Source organism: Helianthus annuus, chromosome 14 (assembly GCF_002127325.2).
Source record: "Helianthus annuus cultivar XRQ/B chromosome 14, HanXRQr2.0-SUNRISE, whole genome shotgun sequence".
Lineage (NCBI taxonomy): Eukaryota > Viridiplantae > Streptophyta > Magnoliopsida > Asterales > Asteraceae > Helianthus > Helianthus annuus.
This window is the reverse complement of record NC_035446.2, coordinates 151,538,023-151,565,476: the sequence shown is the minus strand read 5'-3', so window position 1 is coordinate 151,565,476 and position 27,454 is coordinate 151,538,023. Positions and strand designations below refer to the sequence as shown.

General features: G+C 35.5%; 1 protein-coding gene across 1 annotated transcript; it reads left to right on the top strand.

Annotated features, from left to right (window-relative positions):
• Positions 1 to 20,495: 20,495 nt before the first annotated feature.
• On the top strand, positions 20,496 to 24,624 carry LOC110904353. Its single transcript, XM_022150198.2, has 4 exons — positions 20,496 to 21,073; positions 22,039 to 22,194; positions 22,715 to 23,335; positions 23,412 to 24,624. The coding sequence occupies exons 1-4, from the start codon at positions 20,735 to 20,737 to the stop codon at positions 24,393 to 24,395; spliced, it is 2,100 nt and encodes a 699-aa protein (XP_022005890.1). The 5' UTR covers positions 20,496 to 20,734; the 3' UTR covers positions 24,396 to 24,624.
• The last annotated feature ends 2,830 nt before the right edge of the window (positions 24,625 to 27,454 follow it).

Here is a 27,454-nt window from a genome sequence, read left to right as displayed (position 1 = left end):
TTAGGAACTAGTTAGTAAATATGTAAAAGTCATGCACATGAGGTGTTTGTTAAAATGCCTAAATGAGAACTAAGTATTGATAATGTGCCTAATTGAGTCTTGTGAACTTGATAGTGCAATCATATGTGTTAATTGGTGATTTGACTTTTAAATAGTCAAACCGACCATTAATAAGATCAAATGGTGATTGTGATAGAAAATATGTAAGATGGAATAGTCATAATTAATGATGAATAATATAACCGTCTTACGAATTATGATGATAGTTTGACGCTTGACAAGCTAGGTGGAGGCTTGGAAAGGAAGCGGGTCAAACGAAGCAAGAATGGCGGAAAAGCATAATTCGGATGCAAAGTAAGTATAGCTTACACTAGTCTTAAATTGTGGAATGTTTTCTTGTCGTATAAATTATGAATGAAATATCTAAACAATTGAAATATGATGTTCCGTCGTGTAGTCGAACGGAACAAGAAAATCAAAAATGATAGAAACCATAATAATGGTTAAAAAGAAGTAAATCGATAAATTGGTCATATTATGTCGAAAGAAATACACGGTTTATATTTAAAATTTCCGTACGGTGTTAAACGGGAAGAGTCATGTAAAGTAGATGATAATAAATATCATTTCGCAAAGATAAATGGTCAATTCGACAAAACGGGTCAAAAGGTGTAGACAACACCTTTTGACTATATAGACTAATGATTCTTTTGTCGAGTCATATGCTTACAGGAATAGATATCCAATGGATATTCGCATCGTTCTTAATTAGCGAATATAAAGCAAGGTATTAAAATCGGGTCTATTGGTTGATCCGAGCCAGGTACGCTTATTTATGATGTATGTAAAAGTGCTAATTTGGTCGAATGATTGGTGATAGCCCTTCAATGTAAAAGTAGGACCAAAATCGTCCAAAACGCCCTTGTAGGCTAAATTGAACAAACAACTCTTAGAGGTTGTTTGGAAAGGAGTCTTATGATTAAATAAAGGTTTAGCACGAGTACGTATAGTGAAAGATGAAATTTTTGGGCCAAAAGACTCCATATGAGTCTTTGCCGTAAAATAATACTTCAAGAGGTATAAATTCGGAACACATAGATATCTATTTTAAATCCAACACACATTTAGTTGTGATGGAAGAGTACTGGATAAGAGATATAGATTACAACGCTAGATTAGATTGAAAGCGAAATTGAGCTTAAAAGTGCTTAAAATATCCTTAACGGGTCAAAATAAGCATACTAGTGAAAACGGGTTTAATTTGTGTAATAAACCTATGATTAGGACCTAATATGGTATATCACAATTATTTGAGGAGGTGTATGAAATATAGGAATCAAATAAATACGTTTGTTTGATAAAATGCATAACCGGGTCAAAGTTTGGTATAAAGGGTAATAAGCCGAAGACTTAGAAGTCTTGAATTTTATCAAGCCGGATGTCGGATTTTAACTCCATATGATGGAGAATCAAATTACAAACATGTAGGAAGAAACGGTAGGTCAAACGGATAAGCGGTTTGAAAGATACGAAAGATTTCGTGTCAAATTACGGCAAAATGGAAAGGTGGGATGCAGGTGCCACCGTAAATTACGGTGCCACCGTAATTTACGGTGGACCTGAAATGGTTTACGGTGAAACACTCCTGATTTACGGTGGAAACAAATCAAAACAAGGACTACCGTAAATTACGGTGTCCATCGTAACTTACGGTGGACCTTGTGCAAAAAATGTATTTTTGATCAGTTTTGTTTTCCGGACTCGTTTAGATGCGTTTTAAATACCGTATGACTAAAGCATTTCATGTTTATGAAATGTAGGTGCTTTCTGGGATGCCGGAAGACGATCAAGCTCAGCGAAGAACCGAACACGATAAAGATACACGCTTCCGCACATTGCAACGTTGTAGATCTTAATCAACGAATTCGATCACGTTTTGTAGAATAACGGATGATTTGTAAAAGTTTTTAATAAACCCGTATTTATATAGCATGTGTAGTCTTAACTACACATCTAATTGTTGGTATTTACATATAAATCAACTAGGGTGTTACAAGTTGGTAATCAGAGCTCATGGTTAAAGAGTAAGGTGTGTTCGGTTCGAGGCTTGATCGCAAATCCGGTAAGTGTATGTATGTAATCGTTAGCGTATTAAAGTGTTGTAAACAACACATAGGGTTATCGTGAAATACACGTTACCCCAAATTAAATGATAGATATGGTTAACAACATTTCGTGCGTTGACACATATAATACAAGAGCCTTGTACTATGATACGGGCATTTAGTAAAGTTGACATTACTAACCTTGTGAATGTCTTGATTGAAGGACACTTACATTTAAAGATGGCAAAGGTTAAACAAATGCAAGATGTGATAGAGGAACAGTCCGAGGCATGACAAGAGGAACATGCCCATCAAGGACTAAATCGCGTAACGACCGCGAACAAGGCTAATGGCAAGAGAAGCCCGTTAGGGCAAGCATTATCAGGTGCACGTTTTAAATCATTGCATAAATAGTAATATGCAACAGATAAGTAGAGATTGAAAGTTGCATATGTAGATTGAAAACTTGGAAAAACCTGAATAGAAAACCTATCCGGGATATTGTTTCCAAGAAAAACAGATAGAGGTATTACTTACATAGGGCGTGATGTGAAAACTGTAAAAAGGTCATGCGTGTCATGTGTTAATCGCTTACTCTGGCCAAGTAAGTAGCGGCATATGATACCATGAACTTCTTATGGCGGACACGTTTACATCCGATGTAGTAAGGGCAGGGTGAATGGGACTAATTAAAAAGTACCCAAATGAATCAGATAAGCAAAATATTTGATAATAATGTAAACGCACAACCAAGTGACGGGAGCGTATTACATTAGGATAATGAGCCCGAGTGAAGGGACAAACAAGCATGTAAAATGATTTAGACAAGTATTGGGATGGAGTGTACTTACACTCGAACCCAGAAAACATCAAGCATGTAAAATGATTTAGACAAGTATTGGGAGGGAGTGTACTTACACTCGAACCCAGAAAACATCAAGCATGTAAAATGATTTAGACAAGTATTGGGAGGGAGTGTACTTACACTCGAACCCAGAAAACATCAAGCATGTAAAATGATTTAGACAAGTATTGGGAGGGAGTGTACTTACACTCGAACCCAGAAAACATCAAGCATGTAAAACGATTTAGACAAATATTGGGAGGGAGTGATACTTACACTCGAACCCGGAGAATGTAAACATGTAAGATGAGTTAGATATGCATTGGGAGGGGGTGTACTTGCACTCGAACCCGGAAAATGCAAATATGTCCCTTAACGGGTCATTTTTGTAAAACGTCGAACTTAAAGACAAAGTCAGAATATAAAAATGAAGCGAGGTTTTAATGCATACCGGGAGGGTTGCAATAATAACGACTTTGGTAAAACACCCGGTGGATGGGTAAGAATTAAACACATGCATAAACCGAGAAACGAGAACATGAATTTAAAGTCAAAAGACTCGGATTATGAGTTATGACTAAAAGACCATAAAAATTTCGTAAACAGAAATTCTGATAATTATATTCAACTATGTTGAGATTGAACGGGTTGAATAAAGCACAATGCTTGAAGGCGTAAGTAAACGCAAGCCGGATAACGGTAAGCTTGAGACAAATGAATTTCAAACGTAAAAAGAGTGCTTTGACACCCAATATATATTTTAATAAGACACGAGTAAAAAGAGTGATCTACGGGATCAACATAACCTTTAGGGTTATAAACAAATGAGAGATATACGGACTAAAACGACCCACGGGTCGTGATTAGAAAGAAGTTATAAGGACTTCGCCTTAAAGAGGTGAATGTCTAATAAAAAAAATATATATATATAAAAAAATAGCACATAAGGCTAAGTGATAAAACCTACGTGTTAGATGGAATAAAGCGAGGAAATCAGTTAAGAATCCCCGCATAAAAACTAAGACTGTAAAGGATTAAATTACGGACTGTCAATATCCCAGTATGGCTGATTGACACAAGTTAAAGAAAAGATCCTAAAACTAAAACTTCGGTTTTAGTAAGAAATAATGTTTTTACAAACATAAATTCTGATAGGAATTTAAATAGCAAGCATGAAATATACAAGTCTTGACACTGATAGGCGCAAGATGATATATTCGAAAAGTGATATTCTCAAAAATGAAGGGTTGAGATAAATTAAACATGATGTAACACAATCACGGTCAAGAAATGTAATGTGAAGTAAAATCACAATATAACCAAGCAAGCAGTAAAAAGGAACTGGACAAATAAGTCTAGTTAATGAGACCGGTTAAAGTCAGCAATTTAAGTTAAGAAATTTGGTTCGCTTGTAAACGATAAATTCGGTATAACTAAACCGAATAAGTAAATTTGAAAACAAAAGAAACTGTTGCTAAAAGTGAAAGATTTCACTAAAGAACTTTAAACGGGTCAAAGCAACGGATTCATAAGGAAATTCGATAGTATATGAAAGCGATGGGTATCGCTAAGTTAACTAAACTAGTGGAAATAACGAGATTACGTCATTTCGAAGTTACACTATGTCATATGAGATATGTAGACAAGTAGTAACCAAAGAGATGTTACCGTACCTGTCGGGTAATACTAACGATTGGTTAAAAGTATAAGTAATGTTTAAAATATTTCTCGGATCGAATACCTTGAGTTTAAACTCAATGAATTATGTAAGAAAAGGTTTCGAGGACGAAACCTCTTTAAGGGGGGTAGACTTGTAACACCCCGAAAACGGGTTTACTAATCAAACCCCGTTAATACTAAAAGACGGGTAAAGTACCGTCAGTGGTAAAATTTAACCGGTAAATATTAGGATTTAAATAATTAATCATAATATTAAACAAAAAGTCAATAAAAGCTTTTAGGAAATAAAAGCTTAGAAGGCCCGAGTTAACGGGACCTAAATTAAACTTAGTCATAAATATTCCCGAACCCGCTAAGCTAACTAGGAATGCTTGACCCGGTTAATAAAAGGGAATATGGATTGTAAATAAGTAGGTTATAATCAACTTAATAACTAACGAAACATGAAGGACCAAAGTTGGATAATTGGAAATAAGGTTTATTTACTAAAAACAAAAATAAAAACACACCACACCTAGTGTGTGCGTGTGTGAGGTCGACCAGGAGAAAGCTCAGGGAGCTCAAACCCTAACTTCCACAACTTGATCAAATTGAAGCCCAAATCAAGAGCCAAATCACTGCATGAACACAAATTCGTGATCACCTAATCATGGGGATTACAAGGTATGTTGAAATATATGATTTGGTGATACCTTGAGATTATGATGAACAATCATAATCGAAATTCTGGAATGAATCTTGAATCTATGAGTGTTATTGTGATTATATCTTGGTGTAGAAACAAACCCTAGTAGAAAATTGGATGAATTGTTGTCAAAACTAGGGAATTGGTAATTACCCTATATTGTGATAAGTGGGTTTTATGTTAATATGATGAACACTCATGTTAGAATGTAAGATTGATGAATATTGAGATGATGATATAAGTTCTTGATGTAGTTCATGAACACTAGACTTAGAGGTTTAAATGTGTTGATGTAAATCTTGGTGAAGATGACTAGTTAGGAACTAGTTAGTAAATATGTAAAAGTCATGCACATGAGGTGTTTGTTAAAATGCCTAAATGAGAACTAAGTATTGATAATGTGCCTAATTGAGTCTTGTGAACTTGATAGTGCAATCATATGTGTTAATTGGTGATTTGACTTTTAAATAGTCAAACCGACCATTAATAAGATCAAATGGTGATTGTGATAGAAAATATGTAAGATGGAATAGTCATAATTAATGATGAATAATATAACCGTCTTACGAATTATGATGATAGTTTGACGCTTGACAAGCTAGGTGGAGGCTTGGAAAGGAAGCGGGTCAAACGAAGCAAGAATGGCGGAAAAGCATAATTCGGATGCAAAGTAAGTATAGCTTACACTAGTCTTAAATTGTGGAATGTTTTCTTGTCGTATAAATTATGAATGAAATATCTAAACAATTGAAATATGATGTTCCGTCGTGTAGTCGAACGGAACAAGAAAATCAAAAATGATAGAAACCATAATAATGGTTAAAAAGAAGTAAATCGATAAATTGGTCATATTATGTCGAAAGAAATACACGGTTTATATTTAAAATTTCCGTACGGTGTTAAACGGGAAGAGTCATGTAAAGTAGATGATAATAAATATCATTTCGCAAAGATAAATGGTCAATTCGACCAAACGGGTCAAAAGGTGTAGACAACACCTTTTGACTATATAGACTAATGATTCTTTTGTCGAGTCATATGCTTACAGGAATAGATATCCAATGGATATTCGCATCGTTCTTAATTAGCGAATATAAAGCAAGGTATTAAAATCGGGTCTATTGGTTGATCTGAGCCAGGTACGCTTATTTATGATGTATGTAAAAGTGCTAATTTGGTCGAATGATTGGTGATAGCCCTTCAATGTAAAAGTAGGACCAAAATCGTCCAAAACGCCCTTGTAGGCTAAATTGAACAAACAACTCTTAGAGGTTGTTTGGAAAGGAGTCTTATGATTAAACAAAGGTTTAGCACGAGTACGTATAGTGAAAGATGAAATTTTTGGGCCAAAAGACTCCATATGAGTCTTTGCCGTAAAATAATACTTCAAGAGGTATAAATTCGGAACACATAGATATCTACTTTAAATCCAACACACATTTAGTTGTGATGGAAGAGTACTGGATAAGAGATATAGATTACAACGCTAGATTAGATTGAAAGCGAAATTGAGCTTAAAAGTGCTTAAAATATCCTTAACGGGTCAAAATAAGCATACTAGTGAAAACGGGTTTAATTTGTGTAATAAACCTATGATTAGGACCTAATATGGTATATCACAATTATTTGAGGAGGTGTATGAAATATAGGAATCAAATAAATACGTTTGTTTGATAAAATGCATAACCGGGTCAAAGTTTGGTATAAAGGGTAATAAGCCGAAGACTTAGAAGTCTTGAATTTTATCAAGCCGGATGTCGGATTTTAACTCCATATGATGGAGAATCAAATTACAAACATGTAGGAAGAAACGGTAGGTCAAACGGATAAGCGGTTTGAAAGATACGAAAGATTTCGTGTCAAATTACGGCAAAATGGAAAGGTGGGATGCAGGTGCCACCGTCAATTACGGTGCCACCGTAATTTACGGTGGACCTGAAATGGTTTACGGTGAAACACTCCTGATTTACGGTGGAAACAAATCAAAACAAGGACTACCGTAAATTACGGTGTCCATCGTAATTTACGGTGGACCTTGTGCAAAAAATGTATTTTTGATCAGTTTTGTTTTCCGGACTCGTTTAGATGCGTTTTAAATACCGTATGACTAAAGCATTTCATGTTTATGAAATGTAGGTGCTTTCTGGGATGCCGGAAGACGATCAAGCTCAGCGAAGAACCGAACACGATAAAGATACACGCTTCCGCACATTGCAACGTTGTAGATCTTAATCAACGAATTCGATCACGTTTTGTAGAATAACGGATGATTTGTAAAAGTTTTTAATAAACCCGTATTTATATAGCATGTGTAGTCTTAACTACACATCTAATTGTTGGTATTTACATATAAATCAACTAGGGTGTTACACGAAATCACTTGATTCTTTTTCCTACTTACTTGGATAATCATGGGGTTCGATTCCTAGACTTCTCCTTGGAGAAATCAGACCTGGAAATGCCCCGAAATCGTCCATAAACTTTCTGTTTGTTTTTATGTTCATCAAAAACTTGTTTAAACCTATGTAACTTGTGTTCAACACATCTCATACCTATGTCCTAATGCTTACAACTTATCTCATGGTTGGTTAAGCTTAAAAACAAGGTTGAGACATTTAAAATCAGAGGATTAAACCTCATAAACTTGGTGTTTTGTTTAGGGTTTCAACCCACAAATCATGTCAAACATAGCCTTTGATACATGAGTGATTATGGAACGACTTGGGTTGTCCTACATACAATCCTCACATGATTTGATGATTTCTCTATAGTTAGGTTGTTTATGTTATTGTGCAAATCCTAGTTCGTGACCCTCCTTGGTTGTTGTTACACCAAGTGAAGTGGTGAACATTCAAGGGGTTCCTAAATGGAAGCATGTCCTTCCTACCCCATACATGACATCTATGATAATACGAGGTGCCTAAATGAAGATCCTAATCTTCTACCTCCTACTTGAATTATTGGACTAAATAATATGTAGTACCTAACCTAAGTATATATATACACTCATTCGAACCTTTGATGTTGAACTTGTGTTTATATGTTAAAGTAGTAGAACATCACCTAAGACCTAAACCTTGTTGTGATTCTTATGGGTGTTCAACTCATGAAAACATTATCATAACCCTTGTGGTTACCAAGTGTCATACAAAGGTTAAGTGTTGAAGATGATTATTTTCACATGCTATTCTCATATCTTACTTTTATGTTGTTTTAAATACCGAATCTCGACTCTAAGCATACTAGAACTTTAACCCTACACATTCAACTTTCTAACCCCATCAACTTCGTCACATTGGATAATCGGAAAGCATATGCAAATTTGTGAGTATACTCGCAACCCCCTTTTTATGTTTACCAGTTTTTGGGGTGTAACATGTTTTAGTATTAAACTACACTTAAACTTATTCTTTATGCAATGCACAAAACAATCCTTATACATGAATACTATGTTATGATACTTGATGCTTACGTGGACCATACTTATGTGATATGTTTTAGTCATTAGCTCTCACGAGCCTCCCTTCGACATGTATAGCGCTATTTGAGTAACGCACCGCCCCCCTTAAACTTGGGTCATGTTGAATTAGTTAAACTTTCTTGCGTAAATAGAGGTTGGCTAGAAATATTGCATGCCACGATAGGTTGATCTCGTATAAACTAAGTTGCCATGTGGATTCGTTTTAAACTTTTATACTTATACTTATACCTATGCTTAAACTTGTATACTCGCCTTTGCTTTTGCATTGAATTGTATTTTAAACATGTTACAGGTTGATGATGACGATGCTATGAAAAGAAGTAGCGTTGATGCCTAGATACACATATAGACGTTTAGGTTTAATATGTGGTATCAATTTTGCTTATGTTGTTATGTACTTCTTTGAACCTGTTGTATTTGAATTTCTTGTAACATTGACAATCTATTTTATGAAATGAAATCGGTTTATTAAATATTATCACAAATAGCGTTATGATGTCTCTAGCAATCTTCACACTTCGTCTCATCCCGATGTTTCCGCCATTGGTTGGGGTGTGACAGATTGGTATCAGAGCCATAACTATAGGGAATTAGGAAAAGTAGGAATGCTTTAACCTAGTCTATAGTTCTAGAGCCTTATTCGTACGTTTTACTAAAAACTACTTGCATGCTATCTTATTTGCTTTTATTTATTCTCTTGATCTTGTAAGCATATGTGTCACTTATGCGTTAACACTTAACATGCTATACTTATTTTTATTATGTGTTAATACCTGTTTCATCGTCGTATCCTTTATGTGTGTTCTTGACATACTTTTTATGCATTAATATTCGTTTCATCATTTCACTTTTATTGTGATATTCTTGACATGTTATACTTGTTTGTTTAATCTTTAATATACACTTTTCCTCACGCGTTTTACTCGACTATTCTAAATCCGACAACACACATATTGCACAAACGAGACGAGTCCACCAAAGTAGGCGTGAAACCCACAATTTGGTGAATGACTCTCAATCCTTCTACCTTTCTTTTTACACGGAATTCACCACCAAGTTAGGAGTGAAATCCTCACCTTGATGGAGAAATTCGAATTTCAAATTCTAGTGGACCCTCGTCAACACGTCGAAATTAAATTTTGACCCGACGAGTACCAACCACACTTAGGATACGAAATCGTCAAGTTAGGGGTGAAACCCGCACCTTGTCGACTAATTCCACTCCTTGGCATTTTTTTTTTCATAAATCCCGCCAAGTCTCGAAATTTCGATTGATTTGGGACATGTAGTAACCGGAAGGGTAAATACCGTTAACCGACTTGTCGGCGAGAGTATTTTACCTATTAGGCCAAAGCATGCTCCTCAAATTCAAAAGACTTTTCGACCACTTTGGTTAGTCAAAGTTCCGTTTTGGAACACTCCAAACTTTGGTCAAACATGTGTTTCTATTGTTCATTTTATACGATGCAATCTTTCAACCTCGAGTTTACCTTTGATTTCTCTTTTCACACGCACAACATATCGAACCTTTTCGATACATTTATATATGCATGATTTTCATATAATTTAAATTCATATTCCTTGTAACAACTAGTGGAGAGGTATCATCGAGATTGGAGTGATTTCCTTACCTTGACGATTAACTCCACTCCCCTTTTCTTAAAAACGACCTCACCAACGAGTTAGGGGTGATTCCCTTACCTAGGTGATCGTTACCAAAACGTCTCTTCAAAATATCTTATTATGCAAACTCGATCATATTTTATACCCAAATTGTTTATCATTATTCAAAATACCCACTCATACCAATTTCAAAATACATTGATTTGTCAAAACGTACTCAATTCATATACACGAGATTCTTAATCATGCTTAAAACATTTTATTACGCAAACTTCAAAACCTTACGAAATGCTACCTATCAATTTAGTCGGCCCAATGAAACTCTTGCCCATGAACTTCGTATTCGACTTAATCACTAAAACTTGCTCACATTATATCGTCATACTAGAGACTTCCATTCTTAATTGAAACCAAACCAACCTTTCTCAATTACCTATAGGATCTTATAGATATTATGAGATCGTTTTACCAAAGAATATTTCCAACATCAACGAACCATTTGTCAAAACCCTTTAAAATGAACACTAAGACCTTTGATAAATCCCTTTTCCAAGAATCAACGTATTCACAAAAACTCCAAAATTTCTTGTTTTGATGAAACGAACTTACCTTTTTCTACACCTATTTTTCAAAACACGTGGGCAAGAAGACTCCATGGGGACCGACCATCTTCGGATTTCGTAAACTCTTTTAAAACAAAGGTAGCATTTCCATTCATTACAAAATACGATATGCATGACCAATAAGTACTTTATATCCTCTTACATATGCAAACTATATTCTACCTTTCAAACCAAGCTCAATCTAAATTTGATTCAATAAACTCAACGTTTCGTTTAAACAACTATACATGCATATCATCGTACACATTTTGGTCGATACCTCGCGATAACATCATTTATATCATTCGTATTTACGTACTCGACCTTTTGAATGTTTATTACACTTAGATCCGTGATGTCCCAAAGAACACTATATACGCAATATTTATTTTTCATGCCTACACCTATGTTCATACGTTTTATGCTTGTACTCATACACATACTACTTATACGTTTTACGCTTCTGCTTGTACACATACTACTTACACATTTTATGTTTATGCTCATACATACATGCGTATTCATACTTAAACTTATGCTCATACTTTCATCCTTACTCATGATTCATACATTCGTACCTATACGCGAGCGTAACCTGAGGGATTCGCTTGCGTGGGTCCCACACATACTTAATCATGGACTTGCTTATATACTATATTCTTGTACGTACACATTCTAAACTTTTTTATGTATACCCCGATGCATACACAACTAGTACAAGCTATGCGGATCATGCGACGATCAAAATAATCACGGGTGCACACGGGATTATAGTGATAGGCGTATGAGAACCATAGAGTGTGCTACTGCGTATGGTAATACACGGAACGTAACATGACACCGAAGACGAAACGGACGTAACATGGTCAAAACATGGTGGATACGCCGCTGGTACTTCCTATATATAAGTGTTTTCACCATGTTACCAAAATTTCGTAAAACGTGCCATGGGAAATTCTGTGTTTTACAGACCTCTTGGACCTAATACAAGCTTTAAGCAACTCACAAACACATTATGTCCGATTATCCATGACGAGACTTCATACTTAACATGCTACTTTCATCTATCTAATGCCCATATCATTCGTATACTTGCGTTCATTTAGTGTCAATTGTTCGCCCCATGCTCCTATTTCCTTCCTTTCATACGAACCTCGTTCACAATCAAGCTCGTTTAAGCATTCAAATCCTAACTTATCTTATTACCCTTAGAACTTTCTAATTATTAGCCATTACAAATCGTTTTACCTATACCTGTTTACCCCTGCTTATGCCTCAAACCCATTTCGGCTCGACAAATCATTTTACAAACTTATCTTTATCTTCCCAAAATCTCGTACTTTTCAAAACGTTTCAAAATCTCAAGTCTCGAACTGTTACCAAAACTCTTTAAATCTACCTCTTAAATAAATTTCGGGACGAAATTTCCTAAAGGAGGGGAGACTGTAACGCCCTGCTTTTTCATACTTTCCATAATTAGAAAGCTCGCCTTGTAATGCTATTTTTGGAAATCTTGTATTATTGTAGTCGTCTTTTCGTTGTAAAATCCGAGACTTGGATCATAAATAAAATTCGTATTTCTTTAAATTCGCCATCTACATATTCATACATGTTCATACGTTGGAATTCATTGTACATCGAATCCTTATTTGTAATTCATACTTATACGATACTTATTCACGATGCATGTCCATGCTTGTCCTCAAATTGTTACCTAAAAACCCCTAATAATATGCTTATTTATACAACGGTTAATCATCTAATATGTGACATATACTTGTCACTTACAAACATGTTACATACTTGTACATTACACTTTTTACCTAGTTAAATCATGTTTTATTTCATATTTCACCTTGTTACAAGTTAGGGGAAACATTGTTGCATATTATTACACAACTTAATTAACAAAATTACTCATTATAATGTTTTAAAAGAATAAAAAAAATAAAGAAATATGGCAGCCCCAATTCAGCAAAATTCAGCCCCATATAGTTGGGCTTTGTGGCTAGTTTCAAGGTGTAACCCCTTCTAAACACTTCCAAAGCCCAACCCATTGAAACCCTAATCCTTCCCCCTATAAATACCACTTATAACCAGCCTCCCTACCACTTTTGCAACACTAAAAACTCTCAAAACATCCTCCAAACCGTAGCTGAAAGCAAGGGTTCGAGCAGATTGACACCCCTTCACAAAAATGAGCATAACTCACTCATTTCTTAACGAAATCACTTGATTCTTTTTCCTACTTACTTGGATAATCATGGGGTTCGATTCCTAGACTTCTCCTTGGAGAAATCAGACCTGGAAATGCCCCGAAATCGTCCATAAACTTTCTGTTTGTTTTTATGTTTATCAAAAACTTGTTTAAACCTATGTAACTTGTGTTCAACACATCTCATACCTATGTCCTAATGCTTACAACTTATCTCATGGTTGGTTAAGCTTAAAAACAAGGTTGAGACATTTAAAATCAGAGGATTAAACCTCATAAACTTGGTGTTTTGTTTAGGGTTTCAACCCACAAATCATGTCAAACATAGCCTTTGATACATGAGTGATTATGGAACGACTTGGGTTGTCCTACATACAATCCTCACATGATTTGATGATTTCTCTATAGTTAGGTTGTTTATGTTATTGTGCAAATCCTAGTTCGTGACCCTCCTTGGTTGTTGTTACACCAAGTGAAGTGGTGAACATTCAAGGGGTTCCTAAATGGAAGCATGTCCTTCCTACCCCATACATGACATCTATGATAATACGAGGTGCCTAAATGAAGATCCTAATCTTCTACCTCCTACTTGAATTATTGGACTAAATAATATGTAGTACCTAACCTAAGTATATATATACACTCATTCGAACCTTTGATGTTGAACTTGTGTTTATATGTTAAAGTAGTAGAACATCACCTAAGACCTAAACCTTGTTGTGATTCTTATGGGTGTTCAACTCATGAAAACATTATCATAACCCTTGTGGTTACCAAGTGTCATACAAGGGTTAAGTGTTGAAGATGATTATTTTCACATGCTATTCTCATATCTTACTTTTATGTTGTTTTAAATACCGAATCTCGACTTTAAGCATACTAGAACTTTAACCCTACACATTCAACTTTCTAACCCCATCAACTTCGTCACATTGGATAATCGGAAAGCATATGCAAATTTGTGAGTATACTCGCAACCCCCTTTTTATGTTTACCACTTTTTGGGGTGTAACATGTTTTAGTATTAAACTACACTTAAACTTATTCTTTATGCAATGCACAAAACAATCCTTATACATGAATACTATGTTATGATACTTGATGCTTACGTGGACCATACTTATGTGATATGTTTTAGTCATTAGCTCTCACGAGCCTCCCTTCGACATGTATAGCACTATAGGAGTAACGCACCGCCCCCCTTAAACTTGGGTCATGTTGAATTAATTAAACTTTCTTGCGTAAACAGAGGTTGGCTAGAAATATTGCATGCCACGATAGGTTGATCTCGTATAAACTAAGTTGTCATGTGGATTCGTTTTAAACTTTTATACTTATACTTATACCTATGCTTAAACTTGTATACTCGCCTTTACTTTTGCATTGAATTGTATTTTAAACATGTTACAGGTTGATGATGACGATGGTATGAAAAGAAGTAGCGTTGATGCCTAGATACACATATAGACGTTTAGGTTTAATATGTGGTATCAATTTTGCTTATGTTGTTATGTACTTCTTTGAACCTGTTGTATTTGAATTTCTTGTAACATTGACAATCTATTTTATGAAATGAAATCGGTTTATTAAATATTATCACAAATAGCGTTATGATGTCTCTAGCAATCTTCACACTTCGTCTCATCCCGATGTTTCCGCCATTGGTTGGGGTGTGACAGGTTCGACTTGGATTAGAGGCGATGTTTTACCGATTATTCCACCGTCGTGCCTTCGGGCGGGTGGAGGTCGGGTTTCCGCGCATCTGGGGAGAGCCAAGGGGCTGGCGGCGATCGAGTAGTCGACCTTGGCCACAGTGTCCGGTGTCACGATGGTTGGCACGTCGTTCCATGCCGTTCAAAAAAATGCGGCATAGCAGGCTATAAATAGTATTTAATATGAAAATGCCATATCGAGAGTGTAGTATTACTGTATTACACAATATATGGAATATGATCGTATGATATTATAAGGTATAAATATATATATTAGATACCTAAATAACATAAAATAATTTCCACGATAAGAATAAGATTAAGATAATTCCTACAATTATGTTTTGTCAAAACACATGATATTAATGCGTGTTGTGATTTTATTAATGTGTGAATACTTTTAAAAATATATACAGTTTAGATTTCATAACCAGAAGTCCAGAATTCTCAGTTCGTGAAAAGAACTAGACTCGTCACCTTTTTACAAAGTTAATTTAATTAATATAAACGCTTTTGTCTAATATGTATTTTCGATTTATTCTTAAAATACATATACAACAACAGAGATAAGATTTGTTGGCAGCTCCTCTTGGAAAATTTGCATGGCATTAAATGAAGCGGTGTCGGTGTATTCTAACCTGTTTTGGAGTATAAATTACGACGATGACATGTCGTAGCATCAATTAATAATATTAAAATATATGGTAAGTTGGTAACATAAACTTACGTTTCTTATTGTCCAACGTTTTCCGTGAAAGAAGCGTAAAAACCTGGAAGTTACATTATAAAGGGAGCTTTCAAATTCAAAACTCTACAAATAGAATAGTCTAAAATAATTGATATAAAATAGAGTTGGAGTAACATTTCCTGTTAAAAACATAAAATATAGATACTAACAATTATAACAGACTAAAATTATAAAAAAGAAAAAAAAAATTTGAATCGTTATCAAGATAAATCAATGTTGGTTGGCCATGTGTAATGGTTTACATCAAAATCACGCCCTATGCCGCACCTAGGATTTCTAACCCCCCCCCCCCCACTCGTGCCCCATACACTGCTCCACGCTAGATTTTCACGAGCGTGAGCCCTCATTTTGCATGTAGAATTAATATACAAGACCAGCGAAAAACTCCATCTCATCAACCAACTTCCCTTTCAATTAACCGATTAAAAAAATCCACATGCAACCTTATTTTTAGTTTTTAAATTTGTATAATTAAATATTATTTAATTGCATGATGGATAGATAAAACTTGTGAAACCATTATACACTAAGACTATACAGTGACATGGCGTAGAGAGAGGAGGGTAGAGCCCATGCACGCCCCAACACCACCCCATCCTTGTGCGCACATTTAATTACGAATGTCATTGGTTGATTAAGTAAACACATCAAAATTTTTCCCATAAAAAGTTTATGAATACCATTGGTTGATTAAGTAAACACATCAATTCACTCATTTTTATTTCAACAGTGAAGGGGTATGGTCCCAAAAAGTCGCGCAAACCTCATAACAGGTTGCACGTGAGACCATACTCCTTAGCATAACAACTTGATAATAACAGCCTCGCGCAACTTACGTCACATTATGACTTAGCCCCGCGCGAGGAAGAGCACATAATGAAGACAGATAGCAACACTTAGCATGAAAACAATGGTATAAGTGAACACACTAGCCCCGCGCGGGTTAGTCGCCACCAAGCAAAGTCATCTTCATAAGAAGACGCGCTGTTACCTACAGAGGTACACAGGGTACGAGTGGCAGGAAAAAGAGCCAATGAACGTCCAGCAGGCTCTGTTCAATCGTGCGCCACGATCTTCTGACGATAAGTACACAAGGACGCCTACACGGCACCAATCAAGAGACGGGGACAACTGTCCCACGATCTCCACTTGTCTGCTGATGACAGAAGGGACAACAAGGCCGACAACAATGACACGTGGCTCCAATCAAGGTGCGCCAGCACCGACGAGCATCTAGAAGCCACTAAGCAGTCGAGGCCAGCGAGGCAAAGAGCATATTCGTTGTCCGTTTCTGGCCCAAGGCCCATCAGCCCACAACCTCTTACACCACTCTGGCTATAAATAGAGAACTCCATCCCTCAGGTTATTCATTCTATTCTCTCGGCTCTCACTCTTTACTACTTAATTACTCTCAAAGCAATCGCTTATTCTCACGCCGGAGCCCGGTTAAGAGGGAAACCCCCACATTCCCCTCTTAACGAGGAACGGTGTTCTGTTTTGCAGGTTGAGTAACCAGTCGGAGCTCAAATACCTAAAAGAAGATTAACCTCCATGAAAGGAACATAAACCCATCTAATTAATACCTTAATTAGAACCCGTGTTTCTTCAAACAGCAAAGCAATTTTATTAAAAACGATCGACAATGAGTTAGAAAAATAACACCGAAAATGTGAGAAAGAGGTGCCTCTCCATAATCTATTGAACAATCTTAATGCAAAAACATCAGACATCACTGAACAACCTTAATGCAAAAACATCAGACATCAGGGTGGAGGGAAGCGCCCTATGCTCCCAAATTTCCATGTGTGTCATATGTGCATGACTGCACCACATTATTTTTTCTCCACTTTCCTTAGTTTTTCTTAGTTGAGAATGCACGGTGTCCTCTTTGTTATTCCCAAAACTAATTAATTTAATTTAATTTAAACATTAATGTATTTTAAAAAGTATGTAAAATTTTATTAAGATTCTAATAATGTACCATTGTATAATTTACTTACGACGAAATTACAAAAAAACTTGTTCTTTGTATTTATATCAAATTTCAAAGATTGTCCTTACCTTAAAATTGACAGGATTCATACTATGTTTACAAATATTGAACATTACGTCCTTTGTCCCTAACCCAATTGAAAGTTTATGTTAAATCTTTTACGGTATATAAAAATGATTTTTTTCATAAATAAATATGCCCTAAATATCAGGATTATTGAGATATCAATAAAAATCACACAAGTAAGACCATCCATAACGGTTAATGCCTCCTTACGGGCATTCTCTGGCACATCAGCATTATAACGCGGCTTAAAAATTGTGTAATGGTTAACGCTCATTAATGTCCTTCAATCATTTACTTTCCAAACTAATTCTCCTAATTGGGCGTTATACTAGAAACACTTCTCCCCTTTCATGTCCCCATAACACATACGCGAGCGATATTGAAGACGTTATCAATCCTATTCACACCCATGCCCGGTCTAAAAAATACGATTTCTATAAGACTATAATATAATAACGTAAAAATAGAACCACTGTGTCAACTCATCCTCCGATTTAAGTGGCGTATTCCGATTAGTGTACAGGGTTCATTGACTTAATACAAATACATAGACAACAAACAAAATCAGTACAATTAGCCGCAAACTTGTTACAAATCTTACAAACTGTGGAGAACTTGTTTGCGTTATCCTTCTTAGTGAAAGATCCGTGGGCCCTATTGTCGGATCTGTGACTCCATGGAAGATGTGATTAAGGTAACTACTGAATCACACCAATTCGTTGAAACCACACATTCGTGTCTTGTAGTTTGGAAAGATGACCGAATAAAAACTAAATGACTTATGCATTCGAAGATCCTTGCACTGGGCACAACACACTAAAAAATAAACTTCAAAAATTAAAAAAATAATACGATACGCTATAATACGATACTTAACAATAAAAAAATAATAAAGATTTTAACACTCATTAAAACAAAAATAACCAATAATAAACACAAATAACAAACCCAAAACACCAAAAACCAAACACAACACATAAAAAATAAACTTCAAAAATTCAGTGTCTTAATACGCATCGTATAGGCTTATACGATGCGTATTATGCCAGCCGCCAGACAACACCTGCATCTGTTAGTCTATCATGTCTTTTTCAATACGCATCGTATAGGTATAGTACGTATTGAAAAAGCAAAGTGCATGAATAGATAATTAGGTGTGACAATACACAATTTTATTACATATTAATAATATTATTTTCTTGGAAAATTGGTATTTAATAAACCAACCTTTGCCCAGTTGGTAAATAATAATCCAACGTACAGAATTGGTATATAATAATCCTACCTATCAACATGTTGGCACTCAATGGACCTCCGTTAGTTTTTTTTTAACTGAAGTTAGTTTTTAAGTTTTATTTATTACACAAACAGTCCCTGTAGTTGTAATTTACTAGTTTTAAGTTTTATTTATTACACAAACAGTCCCTGTAGTTGTAATTTACTAGTTTTAAGTTTTATTTATTACACAAACAGTCCCTGTAGTTATAAAAAAAATCATAAAAATCAAAAAAATTCTAAAAATTATAAAAAATTCAAAAAAATTCTAAACAATCAAAAAAATTATAAAAAATCAAAAAAAATTCTTCATCTTCATCATTTTTGAACAAACCCTAACTCCATAACACACCCACATAAGCAGCCGACACCCTCAAAAACCTCTCTCACCCTCACCTCGTCGGAGGTAGACAGACCAGGCAGCAGCACTGCACGGCAACAGACGAGGAGGCTCCGGTCACGGCGCCGCCGCGTGCGGCGGGGGCGGTGATGCTGTGACGATGATGGCGATGGCGGTTTCTCCAACAACCCAGCCGACAACCCTCACCCTCCTTCCTATATCACATCCACAGCCACCTGAACAGATTGAGAGAGAGAAGCCGGAGAGAAGAGAGACGGCGACGGCAGCGCCGCCGCTGCGACGACGGTGGTGGCTCTGGTTCGACATGTTTTCCGGTAAAAACAAACCCCTGTTCTCTTTATTTTTGTTTTTTTTAGAATGTGGTGATAGTTACGTTACTGTTTCTGTTGGTGACGGCGACGACACAGCGGCCGGAGCCACGCCGGCGACGGCGTCAGTTGTGATGAGGGTTATTTTTTACTCGGGTCATTGTTTTTCCAGCTTCGGTTCAAAGTAGATCTGATTGGTTCGAGTTTTGTTTCAGATTCGGTTCTAATTTAGTTCGGTGCGCGTCAGTTGTGGTTCGGGTTCGTGAAACGGGTCGACACAGTCAAAGTAGGCAACTCAGTTCGATGTTCGGTTCAACAAGTCAACGGATAGCTCGGTTTGGTCAACGACTCAGATTTTCGGGTTTAGAATTTTTTTTGATTTTTTAGAATTTTTATGATTTTTTTAGATTTTTTTTGAATTTTTTAGAATTTTTTTAGAATTTTTAGATTTTTTTTGATTTTTATGATTTTTTTTATAACTACAGGGACTGTTTGTGTAATAAATAAAACTTAAAACTAGTAAATTACAACTACAGGGACTGTTTGTGTAATAAATAAAACTTAAAAACTAACTTCAGTTAAAAAAAACTAACGGAGGTCCATTGAGTGCCAACATGTTGATAGGTAGGATTATTATATACCAATTCTGTACGTTGGATTATTATTTACCAACTCGGCAAAGGTTGATTTATTAAATACCAATTTTCCTATTTTCTTTTACGATATACAAAATTGCTTCTAGAATTCCTTAACCACATCCCTTTTAACTTACCCATACCCCTTTTAATTTACGCGTGTGTGTGTTTTCTTTGACCTTAATTCACACACTCACACACTCTCTCTCTCTCTAAAATAACGGCATATTCATCTCTCCCAAAACAATTCGAGCTTTCTCCGGAGACACAATAATAATCCATTCAAGAAAATACCCACATTGAATTGAATCTCTCCAAATTTCTCGAAAAAATTCCTCAAAGATCCGAAAACAAAAACACCCACATCCTTAACTCATGTAAAGTTTTCATCTCTCTCTAGAATGGTGGTGAATGTGATCAAATGGAGGCCGTGGCCGCCGCTGCTGTCGAAGAAATTCAAGGTGAAATTGGTGGTGAAGAAGATGGAAGGGGGGAGGTGTGATCCTGTGCATGAGAAGGATTACCATAATAATAGGGCTGTGGAAATTAGGTGGAAGGGCCCCAAGATTAGCTTGACTTCTTTTAGGAGGACTGTCAAGAGGAATTTCACAAGAGAGGTGAAAGTTATGGAGTCAAACGGTGTCGTTCAATGGGATGAAGAGTTTCATACAATTTGTACCCTTTCTGGTTCTAAAGAAAATGCTTTTAATCCTTGGGAGATTGGTTTTACTGTCTTGAATGTGAGTTTCTTGATTTTTACCCCCCTTTTTTAATTTTTTGATAATTTATTATTTTTATAGGTTGATTATAATTTTTATATATGAAATTATGAATCCATTTTCATGCTTCATGGTTTAAATTACTTTGAATTGTTTTCCCCTTTTTAATAATTGGATTTTTTGTTCACACTTTCTTGATGGTTGTGTTTATACACATACACTATATCTATATGTTTCCACACATTCAAGGGTGCCTTAATTAGGGTTTCATTGTTCCTTTGATGATGGTAAACCTTCATTTGGGTTATTTTTCAAACAAATTGCTATAAATTTTAAATCTTTTTTGCTTCTTTCGGCTAGAAACTATGATATGCAGCTGTTTCTTGGATCAACTGAAGTACTTAAAAGAACAAACCGATGGAGATTATACTAATTTTGACAAAATTTATTAAGGTTGTTTTGTTGTCCTAAGTCGTCGTAGGTATATAAATAAGTTTTGCTATATTATAAGATGTTGAAAGCCCTAGTTTAGCTCAAGATATGATCAGTGTGTAATGTTGTTATGAAATTTTTGGATACGTATATGGATGACGCAGATAGCAGATTGCCGCGTATTACGTACCGCTAACTTGTCGCATTATACGTATCCTATAATGTTGCATTATCTATATAAATAAGTAAAACCGACCGCTGTACTGTATGTCTGTATGATGTATTTATGTATCCAATTTGTCATTAAACTAGATGATTTGTTTCTAATAAACAGATTCATTGCATGCATACATGTGTGCAGAAAGTTAACCATAAATGCCTTAACCTTCTTCATGATTTTTTCAGGAAGTTCATGTTTTCTTGATAAACACGTTTTATTATATTTCGGAACGCAATGCCAAACACCCCCTTAGCAGTTTCAATGAGGCAATCTCTATATAAAGCCTTTATGATATTGAATGCTAATAGATTCATATGATTTCTTTTAATCCCAGGGATTAAGCGCAGGACCAAAAAACAAAATTCCTATAATTGGAACAGCATCGTTGAATCTCGCTGAATTTGTTTCTGCCGCCGAAGAAAAAGATCTTGACCTCACCATTCCGCTCACCTTATCATGTGAAGCAACCGAACCTCACCCCACTCTTCACGTATGTGAGCTTTATATATTATTTTTATTATTTTGTTTTTTCACAAACGGGAATACTAACACACCGCGTTTATATTTAGCATTTGTGTATATATTAGATGTTTTCATTATACTTGTGTACTTAAGTGCTATATGCATGTAGGTCCCGCAAAATAACATCGTTCTTTCTTTTGATGTACATATAGAAATACTTTACCTTTCCCATGAGAATTTAATGTCTAGCTATAAATTTTAGTAATATCTGTAGTGGTCAAAAAGGTAAATTCTCCTTTGAAACTTTTTCAGAAAGGTAAATGTACATCTATTGAACTACTCGACCCATGGAATTAAAATCGTATGTTTGACTCGGTACATATTTTAAGGAACACAATTACCAAAATACCCTTAAACAGAGTCCGAAAAGAAGAAACCAGTGGCCCTAAATGGCTAAATCAATAACATCGTTTATCAGAAAAAGTTGATATGAAAATATGCAAAAATAAATTTAAATCTTTTTTATAATCTTGAGGTTGGTTATGCAGATACAACTTAGTTTGATGGAGTTGAGAGCTGATCAGGAGCCAGCAGAACCTACACAAAGTCAAAGTCAAACATCGGAAAGTTCATCAGAAGAGAAAGACGAGCTTTCTGCACTCAAAGCCGGATTAAGAAAAGTCAAAATCTTTACCGAATCAATTAGGCGAGGAAGAAAAACGTCCGGTGACGATGATCATGATAACAGGAGTGACGAAGGCGATTTATCCTCGTACCCGTTTGATTCCGAATCACTTGAGGGGTCTGAAGAAGGCGAGTTAAACGAAGTCAAAGAAGACGATGACGCAGCGTTCAGGAAATCGTTTAGCTATGGTACATTGGCGTATGCTAATTGTACCACTGGATCCCTTTATGAAGACGGTGTTTATTACAGTAATAGAAAATCTGATGTGGGTTGCTCTCAAAACGATGATTCAAATGCTTCGGTTTCCGAACCGTATGTGATACCTAGTCAAAAACGTGTTATCTTTCCTTGGAGGAAAAGGAAAATGAATTTAAGATCACCGAAAACTAAAGGTGAACCACTTTTAAAGAAAGCATATGCTGAAGAAGGCGGTGATGACATTGACTTTGACCGCCGACAGCTAAGCCCTGACCAATCTCTTGCGGTAAAGCCTTAAACTATTTTTTATTTTCAACATAAAAAGGTTCTTTTTCTAAAGTATTTTCATTTTCTTTGAACAGTGGTATATGTTGAATAACCAATCTTCGGTATCTGAATTTGGGGATGATGATTTTGCTGTCGGAAATTGGGAACAGAGGGAAATAATCAGCCGTGACTCTCACATGAAGCTTCGAACACAAGTTTTCTTTGCTTCAATAGATCAACGGTCTGAACGAGCCGCCGGTGAGAGTGCATGCACCGTCCTAGTGGCAGTCATAGCCGATTGGTTCCAAAATAATCATGATCACATGCCAATTAAGTCCCAACTCGATTCTTTGATCCGTGAAGGCTCGTTAGAATGGAGAAATCTTTGTGAAAATGAAATTTACCGGACCCGCTTTCCCGATAAACACTTCGATCTTGACACCATTCTTGAAGCCAATTTACGTCCTCTATTGGTTGTTCCGGAAAAATCTTTTATCGGGTTTTTCCACCCTGAAGAAATCCAAGAGGGTAGTTTTGACTTTTTGCATGGCGCAATGTCTTTCGATACTATGTGGGATGAGATTAGTCGTGAGTCAGAGCCACGTGTCTACATAGTGAGCTGGAATGACCACTTTTTCGTCTTGAAAGTTGATTCTGACGCATATTATATTATCGATACTTTAGGGGAGAGGCTTTTTGAGGGGTGTAATCAAGCTTATATCTTGAAATTTGACCGAAACACGGTGATTTATCAACTTCCGTCATCCGAATCCGGTTCTGATGATTCTAACAGAAAGTCAACTTCAGAAGCCGTGGAACCGGTCAAGAATACGATCGAAAATGAGGTTATCTGTGAGGGAAAAGAAGCTTGTAAGGTGTATTTAAAATGCTTTTTGGCGGCCATTCCTATTAGAGAACTGCAAGCAGATATGAAAAAAGGTTTAGTTTCTTCAACACCGCTTCATCACAGGCTACAGATCGAGTTTCACTACACTCAGTTACAACCACCACCTGCTGATACATCTGCGAGTCCCGACCTCGTTCCAGTTGTTGCCACAGCAAAGCCGGTTGTCACATAGGATAGTTTTACAAAGGGCAATGCGGTTTTAGATTTAAAGTTTAAAAGTTTAAACTAGCTTTGTTTCTACTAGTTATTTGTTTTTCTTGAATGTTCATAGTGTTTGTTTTAAAGACTCATAGGATGGAAAGTTAAGGGGAATCCTAACTGTGTAGTCTCTGTTTCCATCTTTCGCATAATGAAGACGTTGACTTTTTTGGGTCAACTTTAGTTTTTCGGTTTAAATTTTGTTTAGTGGTTGATGACTTTGTGTTTCTGATGATGGTGTTAGGTTTGCTGCAGATAAAGATATTGACTTTTTAGTCAACTTAATTCATAATATGTGGTTTGGTACCAACTGTCTTGATTTGAACCCACTTGTGATTGTAGTTTCCATGTTGAGGGTAATTGGTATTTTTGCAATAATGTTGATTGTTTTATGTAACCAACTAACTGTGTGTCTCTTGTGTTTAAAAAAGACCTCAACTTTTTGGTCAACTTTCTTTTTTGTGCTCCAAAGAGTGTGGTCTGAATCCAATTATCTTGATTTGAACCCACTTTCTGATTCCAATTCCAAGTTGAGGGAACAATTGGTCAGTGATTGTAATGATTTTTTTTGGGTCACCATGTGATTCTTTTTATTGTCTTGGGCATGTATTTGCTGTAAAGTTTTCACCTTTTCCATTTGTGGACATTGAATGTTGATGGTGACTTTTTGTTATCTGTAAAATTTCTTTTTGATAAAAATCAATTATTTGTTACCAGAAAACTTACTACACCCTACCAATACAAGCTATTTATAACTTCTGTTGTTTAAGACATATTAGGGTGGAGGTAGCGGTCACCCCTTGGTGAGTGTTTAAACAGTTTTCTAGCCAATAATGTCATGTCATGTCAAGTCCATACTCTACTCTTCATTTTGCACTCAATCACTGGTAATGGTCAAACACATGGGTAATCTATTTCTTTTTTTTTTAATATATTTTTTATTCCTCAAACAATCACACTCAATCACTCGGTGACTAGTCACCGCCCTCCCCACTCAACGATCACCGATTTGGGGCCGGCAATACATTACCTCGCAACAAAAACCTATCCCCGCCCCACTCCCCGCTACCATACCGTTCACCCTTAGTAAAAACCGATGGAAAATTGGATTTAAACCTAAAATCTTCGCTAGAGGGACTCAAGCATGTATACCACTACGATGCCCCTTGAAGATTATCTCTACAAAAATTTTATAAAATCAAGAACTTAAATTTTAGAGTTAAATGCCTACAAAAATTTTATAAAATCAAGAACTTAAATTTAGAGTTAAATGTCATTTTAGTCCCTGTGGTTTGGGCCATTTTATCAGTTTAGTCCAAAGGTTTGAAATGTTGCCATTTTAGTCCAAATACTTTCAAGCGTTGCCATTTTAGTCCACTTGGTTAACTCCGTCCATTTTTTATGTTAGCTAGAAGGGTAATTCGATCATTTTATATGGTCGAATTGCCCTTCTAGTTAACAGAATTACATATAAAATGACCGAAATGCCCTTCTAGTTAACAAAATAAAGGGACTGAGTTAACCCAGTGGACTAAAATGACAACGTTTAAAACTATTTGGACTAAAATGGCAGCGTTTCAAACCTTTGGACTAAACTGACTAAATGGACCAAACCACAGAGACTAAAATGACATTTAACTCTAAATTTTAAATCTAATAGATATGTATTGAAATATTATTATATCTATAACCTAAATATATTCTTACACATGTTGAAACTCACTTGTTAAATATCATGCATTCGTGATGTATTTTGTATGGCATATCATTATTCCATAAGTTGGTTTTGTTTAAAAGTACAATGCACATGGTACAACTTGTGATGCACTAAAAGTGGCATCATTCTTGCTACATGGCAATTAGCATATGCCATATCGTACAATGTAAAATTCTGTCTGAAAACCAAGACCACATGTATACAAATCAAATTATATTTTTAAGTAGGGACAAATATTATATTCTTCTTTACATTATTGCTATACTTGGACCAACAATGCATAGTTCATTACCCATTGCTTTGGTAAAGAGGTGCTTAACGAATCTAATTTTGAATACTCGAATCGAACTATTTGAAAGTTTGAAGTTGCATTCAAATTCGATTACTGGAAATCGAAATCAAAATTAATTTTGAGTTTTTTTAGTCCGATTTGAATACAAACAACCCTGAGACCGTTGACAAACTACGATGAGATTGTTGACTTCAATGATAAAACTATAAGAGATGAAAAGAAAGTCTAAATGATTTCGAAATATTACAATGTAACAAGCTAATGAACTCGAAAATGAATATATAAAATCAAAACCGAGTTAATGTTGTCAACTAGAGTGAAACTGTAGAAACAGCTTTGCGAACTAGCTTCGAGGGTTGTTGAGGTCGAGATAGGGGCACGGTTGGGTTGTTCATTTATTTATCGTTTTTGCATTGGAGTGTGATTGTGGAAGCAGCGAAGTGGATTCTGATTTTTTAGGTATATACGTTTTTGACCTACAGGTTTTGTAATTTTTTTTAGTTATATACATTTTCGCCTGAAAGAGAATTAAGTGTTTAGGTTCAGTTATTAAAAAAAATAAAGGGTTGGAATTTGAAAAGTTTTAAATGTATTATTTTGGAAAGGGATATAAAAGGTAAAAAGAGGAGGTGCATTTAGCCTACCGCTAGTGAAAATATCGGAAACATCCACAGATAACTTTTTTATTTATTGAAGTTTTTTAAAAAAAATTATTAATTCTTGGTCTAAGATTCTACAATTTCCTTAATTTGTACATATTCTATAACGTTATATTTCTATTTTATACTTTATAGTAGGGGTGTCCCGGTTCGGTTTGGTTTTTGGGTAAAATTAATACTGAAACCGAAATGTTGGTTTTCGGTTTTTTAAAACCATTCGGTTTCAGTTTTTTCGGTTTTTATGTCGGTTCTGTTTTTTTGATTATTTCGGTTTTTGGAATAAAATTATGTAAGATTCAAAAAATAAAAAAAATATATAATTTAAAAGATAAGAATCTTTCTTATATGTTTACATTTAAGTTATT

Coding starts and splice junctions, on each gene's coding strand:
- LOC110904353 (XM_022150198.2), top strand. CDS start 20,735: ATGGTGGTGAATGTGATCAAATGGAGGCCGTGGCCGCCGCTGCTGTCG. Junction 21,074..22,038: donor TTGGTTTTACTGTCTTGAAT/GTGAGTTTCTTG, acceptor TTTTAATCCCAG/GGATTAAGCGCAGGACCAAA. Junction 23,336..23,411: donor GCCCTGACCAATCTCTTGCG/GTAAAGCCTTAA, acceptor TTCTTTGAACAG/TGGTATATGTTGAATAACCA.